The 15,226-nt window shown below is 42.2% G+C and overlaps 1 protein-coding gene across 1 annotated transcript in view; it reads left to right on the top strand.

Annotated features, from left to right (window-relative positions):
• The window catches only part of AGPAT4 (1-acylglycerol-3-phosphate O-acyltransferase 4), a 45,366-nt gene that overhangs the window by 16,623 nt on the left and 13,517 nt on the right, over positions 1-15,226 (top strand). Inside the window, exons 3-7 of the mRNA XM_081314834.1 lie at positions 2,190-2,351; positions 8,942-9,095; positions 9,838-9,940; positions 10,918-10,993; positions 11,359-11,557. Of these exons, the coding sequence (XP_081170960.1) occupies positions 2,190-2,351; positions 8,942-9,095; positions 9,838-9,940; positions 10,918-10,993; positions 11,359-11,557 (694 nt within the window). The remainder of the gene's footprint in view (positions 1-2,189; positions 2,352-8,941; positions 9,096-9,837; positions 9,941-10,917; positions 10,994-11,358; positions 11,558-15,226) is intronic.

Raw genomic sequence — 15,226 nt, 5'->3', positions numbered from 1 at the left:
CTCTGTGTTTACATTTAGCTTAATTTACTTTCCAATTATCGGCTCCTTTTCCAAGAAAGGCAGATGTGCTTTTCTCTCTTGTAATTGCATTTTGTACTCCAAGCAGGAAAGAAGTCAGTGTACCCTATAATAAGCGGCCCAAAGTAACATTCTATATATTGAATATTGAATTGTGGAGCGTGGTCATTTTTCGCATGTTGCATTATGTGTTTTGCAGAATGGATTTCATCCTTTATATTTGACTGATCCTTGTGATTCAAAACGTTGAATCAAAGAATTGGTATTGCATAGTGGCAGTGAGGAAGACCATTGATACAATATTTCAAGGAGTTTAGTGACTCCATGATTTTGATTCCTTCTTCATATTAAGAAAAGTCTAGAAGTTGGGAGCTAATTCTGATCTAACACGCTGGTTTGTTTTATTCTTATTTGCTGAGTAAAGAAGAAGGGGTAGGGAAGCTTCACATAATAAAATTTCCCTTATCTGTGAAAGTCTCAGACTTTTGAATCTTGTGCTACCCGGTCAAGGTCAGATCTCACAGTCCTATAACCATGAACCAAGACACAGGGCCATGAAGTCATGGTGCCAGTTTTTTAATTAAAAACTCTAGTACTGTCGTTTAAGTATTGTTAGGGTATTGTTGCGTATCATCTTGCTTGGTAAGTATGTTTTTATGTTATGCTTTTAAATGTTTGCTTGGGTTAATAACAAAGCTTAAAATCTCTTCATTTACTAGAGTGCTTATATCCTCTGGATCCAACAGAATCAATTGTTTGGGCACTGATCACTGCCCTGACACTTAGCAAAACATGTTGTTAGGCTATATTAAGAGTATTTCTGCAAGGTGCAAGGTTAAAATGCATTACAAAGGTTGACATAATACAATTAAGATGATCACTTTCATTAGGTGAGAAAGTGTGTATTTTTCCCTGAAAAATTGTGTTCGTTCTTAGTTTTGATCTCCATTTGACAGATCAGTCAAAGCTTTCTAATAACGAAATAGAAACCAAATACCCAGAATGAAAATAGAACAAAGAGTACTTTGAATGACAATTTGAGTGCTACAATAAAAACACTGTTTTTCCACTGAACAGCAGTTGGTACAATGTTGATATGGTATTCTGCTGCTGAATAAAAGATCTTAAATCAGCATGATGCAAGCTGCTGCAAGGATAATGCCTAATTGTCTGATAACTTCAGCCTACCTTAAACTTGTTTTTAACATCAATCAGGAAAGCTGATTACCTTTAGTGATGGTGTTGACGGCAGAGAAGTTTTCAAATTTTGCACACGGATCTCTAGTACATTTCCCCCCCCAAATGTAGTCTTGACTCTACTGAAGCTCAAGTCAATCTCTTTTTTAAAAGTTTTATTTTAACTTTTATTTGGAGATAATTATGTTCATTGTGTTCCAGTTAAGCTTTTTAATTCATTCATAAAGTATATAATGTGATATGTTTATATTTTATATGTTTATAAAATATTTATATAAAATAAAATAGTTTCCCCTCTTACTTCTTCATGAAGGGACAGTATTTGCCTTATGAAACAGATTGTGTAAAAGTTGAATTGAGAGTAAATTTGCTTTGAGTAGCAATAATTAAATTCTGGAATATTGGTTTCATAAATAGGGAATAGTAACTATGCAATGAAACATGAAAATTTAGAAGGTGATAAAGCACATTTGTGCCAGAACATGTACTAAAACAGTGGGGGTCTTAAATCGGTTGATTATCTGTCGTTAAATTGTTTGAAGCGCATTCTTAAAAGCTGATGGAAAGACAGAAGAAATAAACATTACTAGGTATATGTAAATGCTTTTTATTCCTTGCTCCTCCTGATTTGATTCTAGTTTTCTTTATGATACCCCCAACACCAAACAAACAAGGGAAAACCTTTCAGTCTGGTCACCATGTAAAGAAATAACTCAGGATCTGGAATTTTCATTGATCGCCCAATAGATTTTGCTGTCCTGAAAAAGGCATATGCTACTGTGCTACGTATAAGCAGCAGATATATACTTATATGCTCTAAAGTAGCATATGTATATTTATGTTTCTTTCCAAGGCCATTGGGAGCCAATTGTACTTCATTAAATGGAGCACTTCCATCTTCTTGCCATATTGTACCAATATCTACCCAAATAATTTGGATTTCTGTCTCAGCCTCTTTTCTGTTTGTTTTATAGAGTTCCAAAGTCCTTGCCAAGAAAGAACTTTCCTACATGCCGATCATCGGCTGGATGTGGTACTTCCTAGAGATGGTGTTCTGCAAGAGAAAATGGGAGGAGGATCGGAAAACTGTCATGCGTAGCTTGCTTAATCTCCGAGATTACCCTGAGTACTTCTGGGTATGAAACATTTCTGTCAAGTAGCACCCCCATCATGATTGCATTTTTAGAAGGGCTGGCAGGTGTGAGGCTAAAATATTCTCTGAACCTGAATACAGATTTGGTGTTACAAATCAAAAAGGGGAGATAAAATAGTCCTGTGGTGGTGAACCTATGGCACGTGTGCCACAGGTGGCACTCAGAGCCCTCTCTGTGGGCACGCGCGCTTCTGTCCCAGTCCTAGGCCTTTAGCTGGGTTTTATAAAACCTTTTTATTTTTATTTATTTATTTATTTTTGGGACTTATATGCCGCCCTATCTCCCGAAGGACTCAGGGCGGCTTACAACAATAAAAAACAACAATACAAAAATTAAAAAAGAATTAAATAACAGCCCCAAAATAAATTAACTACAGTTAAAAATTAAAACATATTTAAAAACCCATCATCAATCCAGGTCAGCCTGATGGAAGAGAAATGTTTTGAGGTCGCGGCGAAAGGACCGGAGGTCCGGGGCCATCCGAAGCTCAAGGGGAAGTTGGTTCCAAAGGGCTGGTGCTCCCACAGAGAAGGCCCTCCCCCTGGGGGTCGCCAGTCGACATTGTCTGGCCGACGGCACCCTGAGGAGGCCCTCTCTGTGTGAGCGCACTGGGCGATGGGAAGTCGTCCCTGGTAGCAGACGGTCCTGCAAGTATCCCGGGCCTAAGCCATGTAGGGCTTTAAAGGTAAGTACCAGCACCTTAAATCTCTTTTTGCTTTAGGCCTCCACCGCTGTGTGCAAAAAAAAGGTTCAATCAATCAATCAATTTCAACTTCTCACGGGGAAAAAAAAATCGCAAAGTTGGAATTGATTGATTGAACATTTAGTCCCACCCAGTCTGCTGTGACCACCACAGCCATGCCCACACAATGGGCCACACCCACCCAATTGGCCACACCCACCCAATGGGCTAAGCCCACCCAGCACCCAATGATATATAAGTGGGTTTTGGGTTGCAGTTTCAGCACTTGGTCTCTAAAAGGTTCACCATCGAGATAGTCATTTCAGTTTCATTTTTCCATTAAGAGAGAGTGCAGTGGAGCCATAAGTGGGGAAATTATTTACTCATTCACTGAAAAATGAGAAGGGAGTAAATTGGGTCTGACTATTAGGAACTCACAGGCATATGTGGAAAAAAAAAGTCAAAAACCTGCAAATCATTCAAAACAATACATCTAGATCCATTTTCTTACGGGGTTCACAATTTATTTCTATTTTGGGCTCGTGGATTTATTTCTATTGACTTTCTGGAAGATTGGTTTTATGTTATTTCAATACTGCTCTTTCAGAATGAAATTGACCCGTGTAGGTTTTATTGTGCATGACTCGACATATCTATTCAAAAACCTGTCAAATTCAGGGCAGCTTGTATATTTTGTAAAAGTTTATATGGTTGCATTTTTATACTATTTGTTAGGTGAAAGGGGTTTTCTTTCTCCCATGAATGGAGTAGACATTGAAAACCACTTACTGGTAATCTACTTATGACCACAACTGAGCCCAAAATTTCTGTTGCTAAACGAGACAGTTGTTAAAATGGAGTTTTGCTCCATTTTACGATGTTGTTTGCCACAGTTGCTAAGTAAAACACCACAGTTGTTAAGTTAGTGACACAGCAGTTAAGAGAATCTGGCTTTCCCCTTGACTTTGCTCCTCAGAAAGTCTCAAAAGATGATCTTATGACCCTGGGATACTGCAACTGTCATAAATATGAGTCGGTTACCAAGCACCTGATCACGTGACCAGGGGATCCTGCAAGTGTGAAAAACAGTTATAAGTCACTTTTTTATTTATTATTTATTTATTTATTTGATTTGTATACCGCCCTTCTCCCTAAGGACTCAGGGCGGTGAACAGTGACATAAGTAATACAGTAGAATGTACAAATATAGATATTGAAAATAAATTAAACCCTAATTTAGCCCAAATGTAGGAGATAGTTACCTTGAGATAATAATTACAAAAGAACCCATCAGACCAGACCGGATTACTTAAACAGATGTGTTTTTAGGTTGCGTCGGAAGGAGCGAAGGTCGGGAGCCATCCGGAGCTCAACCGGTAAACGGTTCCATAGGTCAGGCGCGCCCACAGAGAACGCCCTCCTCCTGGGAGCCACCAGACGGCATTCTCCAAACGGCGGCACCCTGAGGAGGCCCTCTCTGTGGGAGCGCACTGGACGGAGGGACGTTGACGCTGGCAGCAGGTGATTCCTAAGGTACTCCGGACCCATGCCATGTAGGGATTTGAAAACCATTACCAGCACCTTGAATCTTACTCGGAGGATAACTGGGAGCCAATGCAGCTCACGGAGTAGAGGTGTAACATGGGAGTATCGGGAGACTCCCAACACAACTCTCGCGGCTGCATTCTGTACCAGTTGGAGCCTCCAAGTGGTTTTCAAGGGTAGCCCCATGTAAAGAGCATTGCAGTAGTCCAGACGAGAGGTCACGAGTGCATGGGTGACCGTACGTAGGGCATCTCGGTCTAGATAGGGCCGTAATTGGCGCACCAGGCGAACCTGGGCAAAGGCTCCCCTAGTCACAGATGTTATGTGGTCTTCCAAGGAAAGCTGTGAATCTAGGAGGACTCCCAAGTTGAGAGCCTTATCTGTGGGGGGTAATAACTCACCCCCTATAGAGTCATTGTAACTTTGTAACTTTTTTTCAGAGTCATTGTAACTTTGAACAGTTCACTAAATGAACTGTTTTAAGTGGAAGACTACCAGTATTGCCTACTCTTCAGATGTTTGGCTGGAATTACAATTTGATTTAAAATGTATTATGAAATGGCCATAAATGTTTAAGGTAAATGTTTCCCTATCCAGTTGCCCAATGCTATTATACAAATGCAGGTAGTCCTTAACTTACAACGGTTCATTTTAGTGGCCTGTTCAAGGTTACAGTGTCACTTTTGAACACTGATGGGAAATTAAAATTAAAGAAAAGCAAAAACAGGTTACTGATTGAACATATGGGTATTAAGAGCAAATGCAATTAAGATACGTTTTGGTTAGAAAAGTAATCTAAAACTGATTTTATTGATATTATTTTTTTATTTTTTTTATTTTAATTCAATTTATATCCCGCCCTTCTCCGAAGACTCAGGGCGGCTTGCAAGCTTAGCAGTAGCCTTCATTCTCTGTATATGCCTGCTTATTAGGGTTTTCATACACCCCCCAAGCGGCATTATTACAAAGTCAGCTTAATTGCCCCCAACAATCTGGGTCCTCATTTTACCTACCTCGGAAGGATGGAAGGCTGAGTCAACCTTGAGCCTGGTGGGATGCGAACCTGCACTAATTATGAGAAAAATGTAACAAAGATGTTGATATTCAATTGTATATTTACTAATAACAAGAAGAATTGTATTTGCCTAGTGTGGGAAAACAGGTACTACCGGAAGAAGAGAGGAAACATTTGATGGTGCAATATTGGATCTAGATTGAAGAAGTTAATATATACCACTGAATTATTAGTGGACCCAGACAACACATTGTCTATTAAGTACTTGATTGTCTAAATAGAACATTAATAAAATATATAATAAAAAAACCCAAAGTTACAATGTCACTGAAAAAAGTGACTTATGACCATTTTTCACACTTATCACCATGATCATATAATTTACACTCAGATACCTGATGACCAGTTCATATTTATAGCGGTTGCTGTGTTCTGGGGTCATGGGATCACCTTTTCTGACCTTTTGACAAACCTTTTCCCCCTTTTCAATGGGAAATCCAGATTCGCTTAACAAAACAGTATTACTAATTTAACAACTGCAGAGATTCACTTAACAAATGTGGCAAGAAAAATCATAAAGTCGACCGAAGCTCACTTAACAAATTTCTCATTTAGCAATATAAAGTTTGGGCTCAATTATGGTCATAAGTCAAGGACTACCTATATAAGAACAATTAAAAAGTGAGTCTAAATGCATGCATGTATATTTTAAAAGGACTAGGAGTGACATGATAGCAGTAGTCCAGTATTGGAGGGAATGCCACAAAGAAGAGGGGGTCAACCTATTCTCCAAAGTACCAGAAGGCAAGATGAGAAACAATGGATGGAAACTAATCAAGGAGAGAAGCAACCTAGAAATAAGGAGAAATTTCCTGACAGTGAGAACAATTAACCAGTGGAACAACCTGCCTCCAGATGTTGTAGGTGCTTCATCACTGGAGGTTTTTGCCGTAAAAAAAGACTGGACAGCCACCTATCTGAAAGGCTATAGGACAGGGGTGTCAAACTCAATTTCATTGAGGGCCGCATCAGCATTGTGGTTGCCCTCAAGGGGCCGGGTGGGTATGGCCAGGGTGGGCGTGGCCTACTGGGTGGGCATGGCTATAGTGCATATGGCCTACTGGGTGGGCCTGGCCAGCTCTACATCGTTCGCATCAAGGGTGCCTATGGGGGCCTGGGCAGGAGTGGGACAGATCTGAGGGTCTCTGGCAGGAGGAGGGTCTCTGGGCCAGGGCCAAGGCAGTGGGGGCCGTTCCCTCACTGTTTCCAGGATGGCTTCACGGGCCACATGAAACCACTTTGCAGGCCGGATCCGGCCCCCCGGGCCTTGTGTTTGACATGTCTGCTATAGGATCTCCTGCTTGAGCAGGGGGTTGGACTAGAAGACCTCCAAGGTCTCTTCCAGCTCAATTCTGATTGCAGATTACCTCTGATCATTAGATAAAAATCAGCGTATTGGACAGTATAGAATACTGATAGGACTATTTGACTTATCTGTCCTAACCTTTTCTCAGTATCACAAGTCTGCAAGAACCCATCCACCAAACACAGGCTGCTAGTGTTTTGCAGTCATTATAGTTAATAGCTATACTGATAAGTGCAGCCATTTGTCAGAATTTGCATCTTAAAATGGATCCAGTTTTGAAAAGATTGATTGCTGGTCTAATCTAGAGTGCTGTATGGACTGGATGCAGTCTGTTATTAAACCTGCATTTGCTATTAGACCTGCATTTGGCTTTTACACATTAAAAGATCCATTGAGGATCTGTTCGAGTCTAGCTAGGAACTTGTGTGCTTTAGAGAATAGAGTTCCCATTTTCTATGATAGTTGCCACATTTTCCTTCATCAAGTAAATTACTTTTTAAAAAATATTTTCCATTCTCTTTCCTCCCTCCCTCCCCCTCCCCCAGTTGATGCCATTTGCTGCTTTAAAAAAGAAACGCTGTATACCAGACCTGGGTATTATATGCCCCCCCCCCAGGCCACATCCAGCCCTTTGGCTGTCCCTGTCCAGCCCTCATGAATTGCTTTTATTTTGAAGACAAATGCTATATAGCTACGTCCCTTGCATATCTACACCCCTTTACAGCCCTTTTGGTTTAGCCCTCCACAAGAGTCCCAGTTTATAATGCGATCCCTTGAGAAAATTAATTGCCCATTTTTGCTCTACACATTTTATGCATCTAACTCAGCCCTTGCTGTATTGGGATCCAATGAAGGTTGAATGTTTATAGAGCCACCATGATTCAAACGAGACCCCATTTTTATTTATGTATTGATACATTTATATGCTGCCCATCTCACTGATAAGGTGACTCTTGCTTCCCCTCCAAATGTAATATGTAGCTTGACCTTCAGAATGCAGCCAATATTGCTTTAAACCAGACATGTCAAACACAAGGCCCGGGGGCCAGATCCGGCCCGCAAAGTGGTTTCATGTGACCCACGAAGCCATCCTGGAAACAGTGAGGGAACGGCCCCCACTGCCTTGGCCCTGGCCCAGAGACCCTCCTTCTGCCAGCGACCCTCAGATCTGTCCCACTCCTGCCCAGGCCCCCATAGGCACCCTTGATGCGAACGATGTAGAGCTGGCCAGGCCCACCCAGTAGGCCACACCCACTCTAGCTACGCCCACCCAGTAGGCCACGCCCATCCTGGCCATACCCACCCGGCCCCTGAGGGTAACCGCAATGCTGATGCGGCCCTCAATGAAATTGAGTTTGACACCCCTGCTTTAAACCATCTTTCAGGGAACATGTCTGCTATTTCTGATACAGTGCTGCGTTGCGTGATTGCTGCTGAATCACATAGGAGAGTCTAAATAAGAATTGATAAATGCTTATGGCGAAATGCTCCTTAATGCATAACTTTACCGTTCCAACTACTTGTGCTCAAAATAGTGCTCATAGCAATATAGTCTTTGTGTTTTTAAAATAGTTCAAACAGGAAATGGCTGTGTTCTTTGGACAAGAGAGAAAGCAGCTACTGGTACTCAAAAAAGAACATTATGATGCTAAAACTGCCTGTTAACTGTTCTTGCAAAAAGGCCTTATCAGCTATAATCTGTAGTAAAACGTGAAGGACCTTGCAGATTGCTCTTCCTGAATTCTGGGTCATTATATTTAGGTCTGAAGAAAAAGATGTATATTGGAGATTTATCACAGTGTTGCGATTAATGTATAGATTAATGTATAGAAGTGATCTTTTGTTTTCCTCTGTGCCCCATCCATTGGCGTGCAGTATTCCATAAAGAAATGTACTTCTTCTTCTCGCCCCCCCCCACGCCCACAATATATCTCTTCAGTTTCCTTTCTTCTTCTTCTCTTCAGTTTTTGATTCACTGTGAAGGCACGAGGTTTACCGAGCAAAAACATGAAATCAGCATGCAAGTGGCTGAAGCTAAAGGCTTGCCAAAGCTCAAATATCACCTCCTCCCGCGAACCAAAGGATTTGCGATCACCGCTCAATGTTTGAGAAATGTAGGTAAGGAATGACATACCCAACGCATCTAAGACACCATTTTAAATGTTGGTAATCAGATGTATGTTATAGTTAAACTGACATCTGGAAATGAAGCAAGCTGACATCAACTCTTTGATTGCCATGTTCTGAAAAATAGCCCTGTTGGTGGATGATGATATCTAAACTCTGTTCTCTTCCTTTAAGTCTTTCTTCAAGTTTCACTAATCATGTTTAGGTAGAGGTATCTTGATTAATTGAGGTGTGAGATTTAGCCACGTACAGCTCCCAAGTTCTTAATTCTCTCCTTTGCAGCAGGAGAAAACAAGCTGTGTCAGTGCCTCTTAACAATTACAATTTTCTGCTTTGTTCATTCAGTAAGCTGTGGTTAGCAAGTTTGGGACCCACTAGAATTCAAAAGCTCAATTTGAAAACCTTCTTCAGCTGAAGTAGACTCCCATAATGTGCACCAGGGATGGTTGGGTTGACATCTGAACCAGTCTATTCCAAAAAATAAAGTTGCCTTTTTATGGCCGGATTAGACATTGAACTTCTGCTGTATCTTCTTGAAACAACAAAATATGGCCATGCTTTCACAGCCTTTTTAGCCTTGTTTGTATTTTTGTTGTTGTTGTTGTTATTTTTCCTCGTAACTGCCAAAGCTCCTCATTTTGATAAACTGAATTTATATCATGTTCACAAGTTCATGATGTGTTTTGAAACCTCTGACAGCCATCACCCTGCTTTAATGTGTCCTATTGTACAGTTTCAGCTGTATATGATGCTACACTGAACTTCAGAAATAATGAAAATCCAACTCTGCTGGGAATTTTACATGGGAAGAAATACCATGCAGATTTACATGTAAGGCAAGTACCTTTTCCCTTTCTTAATATGTTTAAAAGGTATAGTGTAATAGTAACCCAAAAGGAGCTGTGATGAAAATGCCTCTAGTCTGAGGCATTTTGAATTGAGCTCTACCTGTTTTTACATGAATAGAGCTTATTATTATATCTTTATATTAGGAGAGCCAGTTTGCTGTAGTGATAAAGGCATCAAGCTAGAAACCGGGAGGCTGAGTTCTAGTCCTCTCAGGCCTAGGAAGAAGGAAATGGCAAGCCACTTCTGAAAATCCTTGCCAAGAAAACCAGGCATTCTCCAAGAATTGGACATGATTGAATGGAAGGCCAAAAAAAAAGTTTTATATTGAAACTAATAACTTCTATTTTTTCCACCCAAATAACAATAACAACATTATTATTATTATTATTATTATTATTATTATTATTATTATTATTATTATTATTATTATTATTATTATTATTATTATTATTATTATTAAGTTGGAAGGGACCTTGGAGGTCATCTAGTCCAACCCCCTGCTCAGGCAGGAAACCCTATACCAGGGGTCTCAAACTGCTGGCCCATGGGCCAGATGCATCATGCCAAAACCACGCCTACACCATTGCCGGCAATGAAAAAAAAGTCGAGGTACGTCGTGACACGTCACGTGAAATTGCGAGTTTGACACCCCTGCCCTATACCATTTCAAACAAATGGCTGTCCAGTCTCTTCTTATAAACTTCCTGTGTGGGAGTATTCACCGCTTCTGGAGGCAGGTTGTTCCACTGGTTAATTGTTCTAACTGTCAGGAAGTTTCTCCTTAGTTCTAGGTTGCTTCTCTCTTTGGTTAATTTCCATCCGTCGTTTCTTGTCTTGCCTTCAGGTGCTTTGGAGAAAAATCTTGTTGTTTATGTTCCACCATAAATAAAAGTAAGCAGGGTGATTGTATGGTTTGTTTTTAGTTGTTCTCTTCACCCTGTGCTCTCTTCTTCAATATTTCTAGACGGATTCCATTAGAGGAGGTTCCCGAAGGCGACCAGGAATGTTCTGATTGGCTTTACAAACTCTATCAAGAAAAGGTGGGTTTGTTATTTAACAATTCTTGGGATGGTTGAGACCTGAGACGGCCCTCCATAACAGTCCCACGTAACCCCTTGGGACAATTAATTGCCCACCCCTGGTCTCGCTATTCAGCTGTTACAGATTTCCCATTCCTGAAATCAGAAAGTGGTTGCTTAATTTTCTTACAAGAGAAGAGCTGATTGAATCTGCACATTTTGCAAAGGAAGAAATGGCAATTTGGTGGGTGGAGGGATGATGCGTTCAAAAGCATCAGGTTTATTTCTTCTGTGATACCTTCCTAGAGGAACAGAAACATCCCACGTCCTGCTTGCGGCAATGGATTTAGGAGATAACCAGCTCTTCCTCTTATTGTTCCAACTAGGACACCTTCCAAGAAGAATACTACAGGACAGGAAGCTATCCAGGGACCCCCACAGTGCTTCCTCGGCGGTCATGGCCTCTCTTGAATTGGCTTTTCTGGGCCTTGTTGCTACTCTACCCTTTGTTCAAGCTGCTCATCAACATGATTAGCAGTGGCTCATACCTGACACTCGCCACTTTAGCTTTTGTCTTGATTGCGGGTGAGTTGTTTCCAGCCCCAAGACTGCATCTGTGAGAAAGGTCCTCTTTTACAATCCCACCTCAAACTCTTACCCTCAGCATCTAATGTGCACAGATGAATTTGAGTTGGGAGGAGAAAGGTTGGCTTTAGTAACCTCAATTTAACTCTAAAGACAGGAGAATTTGGTGAGCTAAAATTTCACCGGGCCTACAAATTACTTGGTTTTTTTAAAAAAAAGTTTATATAAGTATGTTGGACCTGGCCTAGGAAATACTGAAGAAAAAAGGCAGAAAAGAATTGTTTAAAGCTAGCAAATTTTCAGATGTGTGGTTTATTTTTTTTCTCAGATCCATCTATCTTTTTTTCTGTTTGTGTCATTTATTCTTTCTTTCTTAAAAAAAAAATCCTGATGGTGCTGAGAGTGCCTCAGGGTGCCTGGCTTTTACTCCTTGGGATGAATGGAATAGAGGACAATGGGAGGTCCACTGCCTCTGGAGCTAGGGTGATCTTGCCTTTGGGGATGGGGAAGACCATCTCTCCCTATGCCCATTATGTATGGTGGCAGACAAGAAGCAGGCTGCCCTTGGGAGTTTCTAGGTCCATTGCCTTATTCCAGTTTCATGTTCCTGTTCCTTGAATCTATGGGATGGCCCTGGGGGATGAAGAGATACTGCCTAAGAAACAACCAAACAAGAGAGGGAGGAGCCCCAGTGGATTAATGGACAGAGAAGGAAACTTAGGAAGGACCCACTCTACTTGATCAGTTGCTTAGGTGGCACCTTTAGACTTGCAAGGTGCTGTTAGTGTAGCCTTTCAATAAAATAGAATTAGCTCATCTAATTGTGTTTCCTGTCTGATTTACCAGGGAGGGCTGACATCAATCTTGCAAGTCTGGCGGTACCGATTTTCCACTGCCACTTTTAAGTGTTTGATCATTTCTCTGCTGAGTCACTCATGCCTTAATCACCTCTTATTGTAACATGTTCTACGTGGGGCTGACCATGAAGAGTGTCTGGAAGCTTCAGCTGGGACAAAATGCAATGGCCCAGGCAGTTATATTTGCCTCTAGAAGATCACATGCTATGTCTTTGTTCCATGAGCTGCATTGCTTGCCAGGTTATTTCTGGGTCCAGTTCAAGGTGCTGGTTTTGAGCCTGAAAACCACTCATGGTATGGGGCTGGGTTGCTTGAGGGGCCTTGTCTCCAAAATTACCTCTACCTGTCCCATCGTCTGGCAGAAGATGCATGCTGTGGATCCCTTCTGTAATGAAACATGTAAGTCCCAGGAGACATGCCTACTCTGCCATGGCCCCTACCTTATGGAACATTCTTCCCTCAAGATTAATTAGCTTCATCCTTTTTGACATTCCTGAAGGCCCTCAAGATTTGGTTATATTATGAGGCCTAGGGCTCCCAGGGAGCCTGAGATATGCTTGCATGGCTCCGTTGTTAAGCTGGCCATTTTTTATTCTCTCTCTCTGCCTAGGGGATTGTATATTTGTTTTTTTTTATACTATTTAATTCTTAATATAGTTTTTTCACATTGGTGGGTTTTTTTATCGTGTTTTTAATACATAGTTGTGCTTGCTTCAGCAGCACATATACTAAAATTTAATACATAGTTGTGCACTGTCGAGAATTGCTTCTGATGAGATGGGTGACTATACAAATTTGATCAATTAATTATGCCTAAGAACTGATCTTGCTCTATTTTATAGCCAAATTGTTATAAACTGAAAGTGCATCAGCCATTGTCTAGCAAGAGTATACATTGTTTTATTGTTCCCATGAAATTCTGGATGGAGCATGTATTATCATAGATGGGCAACTGGTTCTGATGATGCTAGTTTTCCATCAAGTAACACCTATATTTCCGAGCAATGTTGAATAAGAAATGGTAGGGCTGTATCAGTAAAAAAGCAACAAGTGTATGAGGGCAAATTTGGGCAAGTTCTCATTTCCAAATCTTCTGGAAGATGGTCCTGAAATCCTCCACTTTGTCTTCTCTTTATTGTCCTTCCCTCTAGAGCAGTGTTTCTCAACCCTGCTATTGCGAGAATTTTGGGAACTGGGATCCACACATCCTAAAGTTATTAACACTGAGAAACATTGCTCTCTCTATAGGCTATAGGTTTCTCAAAGCCTCTGCCTAAAGTAGGAGGACTACCATTATGGAAGGCAACCATCTGTAGAAAAGACCTACCTCTCACTCAGCTTAATGATCAAATGTGCACTTTAGGAAATTCTACAAAGTACTGAGTTAGGAATAAATGATGGACAGCCTGAAATGGCAGCAAAATATATTGTTTCTTTTATTGTGTATACAATTCCTCATTGATCATCAGAGCTACTAATTAAAGCAAACATGTCTATTCAGGCTCATGTCAAAGTCTGAGATAAAGAGTTGGCTGCTTTAATTAGTAGTAGGGTTGTGTGCTTCTGTCAGGTCCCCAGCAGTTCTTCCAAATAGTGTTCAGTGGCAGGGAGCTGGTGGACTGGACACTTTTGACCTTCCAGTTTTCATCTCTAGACTGATGGACTATGGGACTGCCTGACTGGACGTACCCGGACAAATGGTTTATCTATCCTACTCCAGCACAGACTTATTTGCGCTCAGGGGTGCCCCCCCTTCCTGGGCGCGACCCGCCTTCCTTTCCAGCGTTCCTCTTGATGACGGGCCCAATTATTGGGACCCCGAGAGATGGTTGGGCAGGGACAGGAGCCTCTATCGCAAATTTAACAAGAGGCCCCTGGCGTGTTTTTTAGCAAAATATTTTGTGGGGTTAGGGAGGGGGGTGGGTTTACAGGTTCGGTTGGAAACGGGGGGTTCCACCAACCGTTTCTCAGACCAGGTCGGGGATTGATCGCGCCGTGGTGGGGGTTGGGTTGGGGGCCTATGGGGCCCCGGAGCGGGGTGTGGGATTGCCTATTCCCACGGCGGTAGGGAATGGCCGCAGGTGTATGAACAGAGGGCCGTATCAATATCCGGGAGTGCATCCCCGCTGCCTCCAAGCAGTGATGCGCTCCGACCCTCTGATTTTGGCCCGTGGTACCGGGAGCAAGGATGAGCAGCCACCTGAGCTCAGGCTCGTGTATTTCAATGCCAGGTCTGTAATGAATAAGGCTCCTCTCATTCGTGAGTTGATTGAGGAGGAGCATGCGGACCTGGCTTGCATTACGGAGACCTGGTTGGGCCCAGAGGGCAGGGTCCCCCTGGTTGATCTTTGCCCATCAGGCTTCTGGATGCTGCACCAGCCTCGGGCTCAGGGCAGGGGCGGTGGAGTGGCAGTAGTTGCGAGGGAGACCTTATGTCCGCGGGAGGCCACCATAGTCCAGATAGTCGGGTGTGAGTCCCTCCTCCTGAGATGTGGCCCTAGAGCTCAGTTGGGCTTGCTGCTGGTGTACTTTTCGCCTAGTCGCGTAGCAGCAGCCCTGCCTGAGCTTCTCGATATCCTCTCAGGGTTGGTGGTTGAGTTCCCCAAACTTACAGTTTTGGGTGACTTCAACCTACCATCCCTGGGGGGATCATCTGAGTTAGCTCGGGAGTTCATGGCTTCCATGACGGCCATGGACCTGATGCAGGTTATTCAGGGCCCAACTCATGGGGGGGTCACACGCTCGATTTGGTTTTTCTATCCGGACGATGGTTAGATGATCTTGGGGGGGGGTTCCCCAATTATTATACCCC

This window comes from Vipera berus (genome assembly GCF_964194415.1).
Source record: "Vipera berus genome assembly, chromosome: 1".
NCBI lineage: Eukaryota > Metazoa > Chordata > Lepidosauria > Squamata > Viperidae > Vipera > Vipera berus.
The sequence above is the reverse complement of the archived record's forward strand: the minus strand, read 5'-3'. Positions and strand labels throughout refer to the sequence as shown.